Genomic DNA, 11,339 nt, shown 5'->3' with positions numbered 1-11,339 from the left:
GGACGTCTCCGTCCGGCTGAATTTGCATAAAGTTAGAGTTGAATCAGCTCAAACTTCAGACGTCGAAGTTTCTTATGAAAACAGATGATTCTTGATTCTTTCTTTACAGTTTGAAAAAAAACTATTTCTACAACATGAACGACTGAAGTGGATTAATTGTAATTATCATAAAGATCAGGTTTGATTTTATTGTCATCATGAAATCTATATTTACGATGCTGTGAATAAATAAGTCCAGATCAAAATCTTTTCATTTCAAATAAAACATGTACCTTATTTTGTGATTTCTGAGTTTGGTTAATTTTTACAAACGGAATTTTGATTTGTTAAAATCATTTTGAGAATCTTTCTTATGATTTGACACTGACGCTGTGATAATTATGTATATACAGATCTTTTAAATATAAATGTTTTATGTAATTTCTGGTGATGATGCTAAAGCATAATGACCTCGTACAGAAGTGATTCTTCAGTAAAACCTGCGTCTTTTATTTTGTGGGTGGAACCTGAGGGATGAATATTTGGTGCAGGAAACAGAAGCTCTGCCAGTTTGACTGGAGACGAGTGGACCAGAGGAACGTTCTGGTCCAACGCTGCAGAGCTACAGGACGAAGACGGCGGCGGAGACTCGGTGGTCGATCGTAAGGCATCAAACAGGAAGTCCCCCTGGTGGACGACCAGCTGGCGTTACGGAACAGGAAACAGTTGCATAAGTAAATGATCTGGATTGTGTGCAACGACGAAAACAGCTCCATCAACAACAACATCGATGGAAGGTTCCTTGAGATCAGTGACTCGTTTGAAAATCTCGCCTGGTTTTAAAAACACGACGAGCAGGTTTGAGTTTCATATTAATGGATAAAATATTATCGTCTTCTACACATCAAAAGTAAAAGTGTTGGAATATTATGAAGCTTCTGAAATATAAACGTTCACATGACGAGGATTTCTGCCAGAAAAAAAAAACATCTCGGTGCATATCGTTCTATCCTTCTTCTTTTTAAAAAAACTTTTAGCTTTTTTAAATGTTTTGCTCGGATGCATTGCTCTTATTAAGTGCCCCAACGAAAGTAGTGCATTAAGAAATAACCATGATTATACATTTCACAATTATACACAAAGGACAAGAAGAACCAGGGGAAACACAAATGATGCTGTTTACAAAAAGTTAAATATCGTATCGGAAAAGCATTTTTATACAAAAGTGATGAAAGCGTTTTTTTTTACGTCCTGTTTCCAAAACAGGGAGACCACGTCATGACGTATTTTTTGTTTTTACAAAAAGGTTAATTCCTCTCACTTGTTCACTTTTTTTACAATATCTAAAAGGTATTAAGACATCAAATGTGTTTACATATATATCTGAGACTATCGTTCAGGCCTAAATCACAAAGGAACTTTATAAATACATAGAAAATAAGCACAATCAGGAATAAGAAGAAAACCTGGAACCTTAATGTGAATAAAAGTGTCGAAGCTTTTCTGGTTCTACGACTCGACGGCTGCGGAACGGATTCAAAACCAGAGACGTCGGAAGTAAACGTGAGAATGAAAGAAAACTCTTTCTTTATCTTAGAAAAGTTTCCGTCTTTTCAGAGGATGAAACAAAAACATGAAAACTTCTGGGTTTGTGGGAAAAAGTTCAGGATCTCAGATTAATTTCTGGAAACCGTCTGACGGTTTTTATTTTCCAGATTTGAATGGAAAACGTTTCCTCCTGGTTTCTGGACTCGGTCCGACTCAGGTTCAGCGATGAATTCATGTGAATAATGTGAATTGTTAATATTCAGTTGAAGAACATTTGTTTCCGACTGGTTTTATATTTTCTGTTTCTTTGGTGCGTTTCTTCGTTTCCAGATGAAATTAAACAAATGTGTTTTCACATCAGGTTAAATGTTTGAGTCGGTTTGAAAGAGTTTTGAAAAATTTGAACTCATGTTCAGTGTGACAGAAATTAAAAAATTTCAAATATAGAAACTGTGGAATGGCCCTTTAAATGTGAAGCTCCCGGTGGACACGCCTCCTTCCGGTCTCACAGTGGTTAAACTCCGCCCACGACTCAAACTAACCTGTTAAATGATACCGCAGGCCCCGCCCCCGCCCACAGTTCGCAGTCCTTAATCCTCCACTGAGGGGGCGTGGCCTGTAAGTCCGTCATCAGAAAGCAGAACGGGTTCGATGCTGTCGTTGCCGTGGTGACAGGTGACGATTTGGGGCTCTGGTTTTCTTTGTGGGGTGGGGTGGGGGGGGTGGGGGTTCTCGCTGTTAGTGGTGGTGTTCCTGGTGGGCGGGGCCATGAGCGCTGGGTTGGGAGGGGAGGAGTCAGACTGTCCTCCTCACATGGGCGGGACGATGAGACCGGCCATGGCTGAAACACAGGGACACGGAATCAAACCCACGGCACAGAAACCCAATCTGAATCTGAACGTAGATTTAATCTGAACATTTAAAGTTTAACACAAAGAAAAACCAACATGTTTAGAGAGAGAATGAGAAATAAAGAGTTAGAGATGAAGGAAAATCAGAAGTTATGGATCAACTTTGAACCGGAGGTTTGAAACCGTCACGATTACACCGGACGTCTGCGGACGAGGACGAGGACGGGTGCTGACAGGTGGGAGGGGGGGTGGGGGGGGGGGATGCTCACCCTGGAGGTTGCTGCCATTGGTGGTGGTGCAGGTGGGGGGCGGGGAGGTCTGTGGCCGCACGACGGGGGCGAAGGCGCTCTTCTGTTTGACTGCAGAAACCATATGGACAGGAGAGAATGAATAAGGGCCTATGGGAGCAGAGGAAGAAGAGGAAGAGGAGGAGGTGAGGAAGACGTGTGTGGGGGGGCAAACCTACAGAGGACGTAACGAGCAGACGGACGGAGGGAGGAGGGGTGAGCAGGTGGGTCGTGCAGGAGGACGATGATGAAGAGGAGGATGAGCAGGAGGAAGAGGAGGATGAGCAGGAGGAAGAGGAGGATGAGGAGGAGGAAGAGGAGGATGAGCAGGAGGAAGAGGAGGATGAAGAGGAGGAAGAGGAGGATGAGCAGGTGGGTCGTGCAGGAGGACGATGATGAAGAGGAGGATGAGCAGGAGGAAGAGGAGGATGAGCAGGAGGAAGAGGAGGATGAGGAGGAGGAAGAGGAGGATGAGCAGGAGGAAGAGGAGGATGAAGAGGAGGAAGAGGAGGATGAGCAGGAGGAAGAGGAGCATGAAGAGGAGGAAGAGGAGGATGAGCAGGAGGAAGAGGAGGATGAGCAGGAGGAAGAGGAGGATGAGGAGGAGGATGAGGAGGAGGATGAGGAGGAGGAAGAGGAGGATGAGCAGGAGGAGGAGGAGGAAGAGGAGGATGAGCAGGAGGATGAGGAGGAGGAGGAAGAGGAGGATGAGGAGGAGGATGAGGAGGAGGATGTGTCCCTGGCTCATGGGCCGAGGTCGGGAGGAAGAAGCTCGAACACAAACAGCTGAACATCTGACAAAGTTGATCCATAACTTCAATAAAACAAAAACCGACATGAGAATCTTCATCCACACAAACTGCACACGGGTGTGTGAGTGTGTGTATGAGTGTGTGTGTCTGTGTGTGAGTGTGTGTGTCTGTGTGTGAGTGTGTGTGTCAGTGTATGAGTGCATGAGTGTGTGTGTCTGTGTGTGAGTGTGTGTGTCTGTGTATGAGTGCATGAGTGTGTGTGTCTGTGTGTGAGTGTGTGTGTCTGTGTGTGAGTGTGTGTGTCAGTGTATGAGTGCATGAGTGTGTGTGTCTGTGTGTGAGTGTGTGTGTATGTGTATGAGTGCATGAGTGTGCGTGTCTGTGTGTGAGTGTGTGTGTCTGTGTATGAGTGCATGAGTATGTGTGTCTTTATTAGTTCTGATTAAAGGAGCAGTTCAACATGTCTGCGACTCGTTCACATGGTTTTAGCTTAGCTTAGCTTAGCTTAGCTTAGCTTAGCATAAGACGAGAGCTGTCTTCAGTTTCAGGTCGGAGGTCGTGTCGGGAATTAATCTTCAACTTTTCACAGAAAATAATTGTTGAAAGTTCGGTGTCTTCTAAGAAATGAAATCTCATGATTATTGAAGTTGAGTTTCTGGATCTTCAGCTGTTTAACTAATGAAGAGAAATCATTATTATTTTCAGCTGAATTTATGTGTTTGAATCTGATTGAAACAACATTGGAAAGTGTCTGAAGATCATCTGAGGATCGACTTCCTCTGGGCTCCAGTCACATGATCTTCAGGGCTTCTCCCGGTTGTCATGGAAACGAGCCATGTTTTGTTTTCCATGATCATGTGACTGGAAGATTAAAGATGATCAGATAATAAATCATTCGATTTGTAATTAACATATACATTAAAACTGTATTAAAACATCAGCATTTACAAAACAAAGAGTTGACCTCAAACTTCAACCACAGGCTAACAGTTCCCTCTGTTTCCAGTCTTTATGCTAAGCTACGCTAACTACGGTCATAATAAATGGACCTGATGTTTCAGCTCCGCATCAGAGACACGACCCCAGAGTCTTAAACTTTAGAGGCTGGAAAACACGTCACCATAGCGACAGTGATGTGTGGGCGGAGCTTTGATCCGTGTGAACGTGTCACTGAGGAACAGAAGCAGGAAACGTTGAACTGTCCCTTTAAGTTTTAATGAGTGAATCTGTGATGATGAAGTTTGAAGATGAATCTGTCAAAGTTTCTCTCGGATCCGCTTGTTCAGCTGATGTGAAGGATGTTAGTGAGGTTATAGAAGAGGAGGAGGAGGGGGGGGGGTGGACAGGGGGACAGTGAGCAGAGGAGTGGGGGGGTGAACAATGCATGGTGTGTTCAGTCCACACAAACACACACACACACAAACACACACACACACACACACACACACACACACACACACACACACACACCCTCGGCGGTGGCGAGATGCGAGTCCAGCTTTTGTTTGGTTGCCGGGGACGACAGCATCACCTGGCATGAAGCTAAACGAGTCTGAGACGCTTTGATCCAGACGCCCAAACACCGGAGCCCCGCCCCCCTGAGGCTTCACCGGAGCCCCGCCCCCCTGAGGCTTCACCACGTGGGACGCACACCTGAGACGCTTTCATCAGCTTCAGCAGCAGAACAACAACCACCAGTGACTCACTTCCTCTCTCTCTCTCTCTCTCTCTGTCTCTCTCTCTCTCTCTCTCTCTCTCTCTCTGTCTCTCTGTCTCTCTCTCTCTCTCTGTCTGTCTCTCTCTCTCTCGCTCTCTCTCTGTCTCTCTCTCGCTCTCTGTCTCTCTCTGTCTCTCTCTCTCTCTCTCTCTCTCTCTCTGTCTCTCTGTCTCTCTCTCTCTCTGTCTCTCTCTCTCTTCTTCAGCACATCTTCTTTTATCCTTTTCAACACTTTGATTGACTTTGGATTTTAAACCCACATTTATCTGTTTTCAGTTCAGTTCAGTGAAGAAGATCTGGAACAAGCTCAGTTTGAATCTTTCTTCACTGGTCTCAGATCAGTTCTTCCACCTGAAGGTTCCTCAGACAGAAGAGGAGTTCTGGGTCTGGATCTCACTGAACCAGGTTCTGCTGGTTCGGACCTGACTTCAGGATCCAGCTGCTCGTCTACTCGCTGCCTCTCAGGGGACGGAGGTCATGATGGGAGGGTTCTTTTATTTTGAAGGTACTCACTTGCGTACGCAGAGTTGGCGCCGGAGCCGTTGAGGAAGCTGGGGGACCCCGGGACCCCCAGGTTGGTCATGCCCGCTCCGTACCCGTTCATGGTGGACGTGATGGTGTTGTAGTTGGCCTGCTGAGGCGTGGAGCTGGGCACGTAGCCGCGAGGAGAGACGCTGTTGGAGTTACGGGAGTAACCTGCGAAGAAGAGGAGGAAGAGGAGGAAGAGGAGGAAGAGGAGGAAGAGGAGGAAGAGGAGAAGCGTCAGAGACTCTTCTTAATGTGTTTCAGTGGCTGAGGCGCAGTGTTGGGAAGGATACTTTCAAAACGTATTCCGTTACAGAATACAGAATACATGCCCAAAAATGTAATCTGTAACGTATTCCATTACATTAACTAATCTGAGTAACGTATTCTGAATACTTGGAATACTTCCGGTTTGTATTGCATTTTTTAAGTGTATGATTGCGGCGTTGTTATAGTCAGTGGAGCAGCAGCAGTTGAAACTCTCTCTCCAGCTGGATGTCCGGCTCCCATCCACTCCCACCTCTGTGCCGGCCCCACCGGAGGCTGAAGGACCCCCCCCCCCCCCCCCCCTGCGCCAAGGCTGCCTCGCGCCGTGCAGCGATCGTTTCGGCGTCGAGTTTATTTTTTTTTTGCGCTTGACGCGAGCATATCGCTCCATGAAACACACTGAAAAATGATTTTAAACGATATTGATGACATTTTATATGATATAAATGATAAAGTATGCATCCCATAGTTTGTATTCCCCTTCTGTTGTCCTGGAGTTTTAATTTTACCAATTTGACCGATCACATTATTAAATGCCCCCCTCTGCCCATCCACTACAGACACACAAGCAGTCATAAAGATAAAAAGAGAGGGGGGGGCGGAGAATACGTAATTTACCCTCGACACCCGACATTGAACGGAGAGAACAGCGGAGAAGTTCTTGAAGATGGATGAAATTAAATTGGGACGCGGTTGCAGTTAATGTTGGAGCAACAAGTGACCATATGCTTTTATACTACTGGGTCAACGGGTGATATTATAAGCGCTGCCCGGCGCTTCAGCGTCCGGTGTGAACCCGGCGTGCCTCGCTGGTCTCCTGCAGAGCCATGACAGCGGAGCTCTGGAAGCGCAGGTCGGTCTTCTCTCACCAGGCGCTGGAAGGGCAGCTTGCGGATCAGCAGCTCCGTAGATTTCTGGTAGCGACGGAACTCTCTCAGAGCCTCGGTCCCGGGCCTGTAACGGTCCCGAGCGGGTAGCGGTGAGGCTCCTTCACGCCGCCGGGGGCCCGGGCGCTCTTACGGCAGCCCTGGTCTCCAGCTGCTTCCTGGGGGCTTTGCCTCCGGTGGATTTACGAGAGAGGGAATAAACTCGAGAAGTACCGTCATGTAATCCACTGATTTCAACAATGTAACTGTATTCTGAATACCATCTATTTAATTTGTAACTGTAACGGAATACAGTTACTCATAATTTGTATTCTAAATACGTAACGCCGTTACATGTATTCCGTTACTCCCCAACACTGCTGAGGCGTCAGGCTCAGTGTGAACACATCAGGAATCAGTTATTATTATTATATGACATCAGCACACCTGTCGCTCTGCTGTGACTGGCTGCTCACCTCCCTGTGGGCGGAGTCTGCCCCCCCCTCATGGCGACTGACCCTCCCACACAGCGATGTTCCCTGAACCTCTCGTCCTGACCGTTCCCTTCCTTCCTCTCGAGTTCCCACCGACCACGGCCCCGCCCCCCTGAGCAACACAGGGCCAAGTAGCACACCACCCCCCCGACCCCCACCCTCCTCCACTCTCCCCCACTTCCTGGTTTGGGCCAACGCAATTCCCAGCAGGAGCGGCTGATGGAGCGCTGCCCGGGGACGAGGGCGAGGAGCGGCGGCGATGGGAAACACATGTTGAGGAGCGGCTCGGAGCTCAGATTGTTCTCTGGTGAACGAAAGAATCTCCTCACAAACGGACTGAGTGTTCAGGCTGTTTGCTCTGGTCCCGCCCGTCCTCGCCCTCGTCCACGCGGCGTGGGAAGCAGGTCACATCCTTCCACCTCACGCTGGAGATGGAAACACGTGTTACTGTGCGGAGGCAGAGTGAGAGGAGCCGAGTGACGGTTCAGTGTCAGGAGACGTGAGGACGCTGATCAGATGAATCACTGTCAGGGTTCAGCTGCAGCGTCACATGACCCCGGGCCTGAGGCCAGGTGACATGGAGTGATGCATGCTGGTTAAACATTTTGTCAGACTTCATCCAGCGCTGCAGAAGGTCACGACTCTGCCCTGATCGATTCTTCATCAGCAGTTTGAAGTCCTCAACGTCAGGATGAAGCAGAGAAGCAACGACGAGCTCCCCTGAGTTAAACCCCGCCTCTCCAGGAGGACGCCATGATGGCGAGCAGGTCGAGCTGCTCTGAATTGGCGCCGTAAATCTCCTGGCTGGTCGGTCTGATAAGGCCCGAGCTCGCGGGCCGATGTTTTTTATTAATGCTATAATCACGCTGGGTAATTGCCCGGGTGCACAAAGAGTCGTTTCATACTTCATAACGGCGAGCAGGACGGCGGTCGGACCCTCGGTGTAAAGTTTCCGACCCGAGAACTCAACGCACATAAACTCCCCAGCCTCGTTTCCCATGACCTCATAGATTCCTGAAAGGTGTTCGCCACCGGGCCGATGGGAAAAGCAGACGGAGGCTGTGTGTGTGGCTTTGTGTGTGTGTGTGTGTGTGTAGGTGGTTGTGTGTGTGTGTGTGTGTGTGTAGGTGGTGGGGGGTGTGTGTGTGTGTGTGGTGGGGGGTGTTCGGGGAGAAAAAGCAGCTCTATCTGTTTCCTGTCGACAATCATTCACAAGCTTTTACTTTACTGAGCGACTGTGACAGGATCAGCTGAGGATGAACGCCTGACACACACACACACACACACACACACACACACACACACACACACACACACACACACACACCAGATGTGGACTAATTCACTGCTGAAATGGTCCCAACCAAAGTCTCTGATAAAGAAACAAGGGGCCTGATCGCATGAGTGGAAATAACTGCACTGGTCTCTACTGGTCTGAAATAAACTCTACTGGTCTCTACTGGTCTCTACATGTCTCTACTGGTCTGTAATAAACTCTACTGGTCTCTACTGGTCTCTACTGGTCTGTAATAAACTCTACTGGTCTCTACTGGTCTCTACTGGTCTGTAATAAACTCTACTGGTCTCTACTGGTCTCTACTGGTCTGTAATAAACTCTACTGGTCTCTACTGGTCTCTACTGGTCTGAAATAAACTCTACTGGTCTCTACTGGTCTCTACTGGTCTCTACTGGTCTGTAATAAACTCTACTGGTCTCTACTGGTCTCTACTGGTCTGTAATAAACTCTACTGGTCTCTACTGGTCTCTACATGTCTCTACTGGTCTGTAATAAACTCTACTGGTCTCTTCTGGTCTCTACTGGTCTCTACTGGTCTGTAATAAACTCTACTGGTCTCTACTGGTCTCTACTGGTCTGTAATAAACTCTACTGGTCTCTACTGGTCTGTAATAAACTCTACTGGTCTCTACTGGTCTCTACATGTCTCTACTGGTCTCTACTGGTCTGTAATAAACTCTACTGGTCTCTACTGGTCTCTACAGGTCTCTACTGGTCTGTAATAAACTCTACTGGTCTCTACTGGTCTGTAATAAACTCTACTGGTCTCTACTGGTCTCTACTGGTCTGTAATAAACTCTACTGGTCTGTAATAAACTCTACTGGTCTCTACTGGTCTCTACTGGTCTCTACTGGTATCTACTGGTCTCTACTGGTCTGTAATAAACTCTACTGGTCTCTACTAGTCTTTAATAAACTCTACTGGTCTCTACTGGTCTCTACTGGTCTCTACTGGTCTGTAATAAACTCTACTGGTCTCTACTGGTCTGTAATAAACTCTACTGGTCTCTACTGGTCTCTACTGGTCTGTAATAAACTCTACTGGTCTCTACTGGTCTGTAATAAACTATACTGGTCTGTAATAAACTCTACTAGTCTTTACTGGTCTGTAATAAACTCTACTGGTCTCTACTGGTCTCTACTGGTCTGTAATAAACTCTACTGGTCTCTACTGGTCTCTACTGGTCTGTAATAAACTCTACTAGTCTTTACTGGTCTCTACTGGTCTCTACTGGTCTGTAATAAACTCTACTAGTCTTTACTGGTCTCTACTGGTCTCTACTGGTCTCTACTGGTCTCTACTGGTCTCTACTGGTCTCTACTGGTCTGTAATAAACTCTACTGGTCTCTACTGGTCTCTACTGGTCTCTACTGGTCTGTAATAAACTCTACTGGTCTCTACTGGTCTCTACTGGTCTCTACTGGTCTCTACTGGTCTGTAATAAACTCTACTGGTCTCTACTGGTTTCTACTGGTCTCTACTGGTTTCTACTGGTCTGTAATAAACTCTACTGGTCTCTACTGGTCTCTACTGGTCTCTACTGGTCTCTACTGGTCTGTAATAAACTCTACTGGTCTCTACTGGTCTCTACTGGTCTGTAATAAACTCTACTGGTCTCTACTGGTCTCTACTGGTCTCTACTGGTCTCTACTGGTTTCTACTGGTCTGTAATAAACTCTACTGGTCTCTACTGGTTTCTACTGGTTTCTACTGGTCTGTAATAAACTCTACTGAGCTGGACTCTGTTGGACCAGTTGTGTTCCAGCTCTAGTAAAGTTCTGGTTCTTCTGAGCCTGCGTTCAGTGGGTGGAGCCCACGTGTGGGCGGCGGCGTTGAGCCTCACCCTGGTCGGCCTGCGAGGCCTCGGAGATGTTGACGGCGAGCTGGCTGCTGAAGGAGTTCACGCCCATCATCCCTGAGTGGGCGGCCGAGCCGGTGAGAGAGGGCAGCTGGTTGTGGCTGCGCGGGACGCTGTAGAGCGCCTCCGTGAGGTCGGCCGCTCGCTTCAGGATGATCTCCTGCAGGGGGGGGGGGAGTGAAGAGTGGAGGAGGAGTCAATGAACAGGGGGGGGGGAGAGTGAAGAGTGGAGGAGGAGTCAGTGAACACGTCACTTCACTTAGTTCCTCTGAGGCAAAGTGTGTTGAGTGTGAACGTTGTCGACTCACCTGGTTGTTGTGTGGCATCCCGTAGAGCGCCTCCACCAGGTCAGCTGCTCGCTTCAACAGCACCTCCTGCAACACACACACACACACACACACACACACACACACACACACACACACACACACACACACATCATCAGATCCTGCATCTCACTGACTTAAAAACAATCAGATCATATTCAAAGAAACATTCTCATCATCTTTGATATCGACCAATCAGAGCGGCCGACTGAACAACTGAAACAAGTCAGGACAGAATCGCTCTCTCTCTCGCTCTCTCTCTCTCTCTCGCTCTCTCGCTCTCTCTCGCTCTCTCGCTCTCTCGCTCTCTCGCTCGCCCCGGGGCTGTTTTCCCATCAGCCCATGGGACAGGAAATGTCCAATCTGAGCAGCAGCAGTTCAGTGGGTTGCCACAGCGACGACTGTTAATAACAATAACAAGACTTATGAATAGACCAATACACACACACACACACACACACACACACACACACACACACACACACACACACACACACACACACACACACAAAGAGGACATTTAAAGAAAGACAATAATAAAAAGGAAAAAGGAAAAAACAAAGGGAAGCA

At 47.7% G+C, this 11,339-nt stretch overlaps 1 protein-coding gene across 13 annotated transcripts in view; it reads right to left on the bottom strand.

Annotated features, from left to right (window-relative positions):
* Nucleotides 1-2,336: 2,336 nt before the first annotated feature.
* Nucleotides 2,337-11,339, bottom strand: part of LOC133011751 (transcription factor COE3-like) — a 100,757-nt gene continuing 91,754 nt past the window's right edge. For 6 of the 13 annotated variants that reach the window (XM_061079615.1, XM_061079617.1, XM_061079619.1 and 3 more), the window contains 6 exons: nt 10,752-10,817; nt 10,429-10,603; nt 5,648-5,830; nt 3,343-3,408; nt 2,648-2,776; nt 2,337-2,368 (listed from right to left, as the gene is read on the bottom strand). In XM_061079615.1, the coding sequence (XP_060935598.1) occupies nt 2,337-2,368; nt 2,648-2,776; nt 3,343-3,408; nt 5,648-5,830; nt 10,429-10,603; nt 10,752-10,817 (651 nt within the window). Of the gene's footprint in view, nt 2,369-2,647; nt 2,841-3,183; nt 3,244-3,342; nt 3,409-5,647; nt 5,831-10,419; nt 10,604-10,751; nt 10,818-11,339 lie in introns of all 13 variants that reach the window. The other 7 variants (XM_061079614.1, XM_061079618.1, XM_061079620.1 and 4 more) reach the window with 4 other exon arrangements.

Source organism: Limanda limanda, chromosome 10 (genome assembly GCF_963576545.1).
Source record: "Limanda limanda chromosome 10, fLimLim1.1, whole genome shotgun sequence".
In the NCBI taxonomy this organism is placed as follows: Eukaryota; Metazoa; Chordata; class Actinopteri; order Pleuronectiformes; family Pleuronectidae; genus Limanda; species Limanda limanda.
This window is presented reverse-complemented; position numbering and strand designations above follow the sequence as displayed.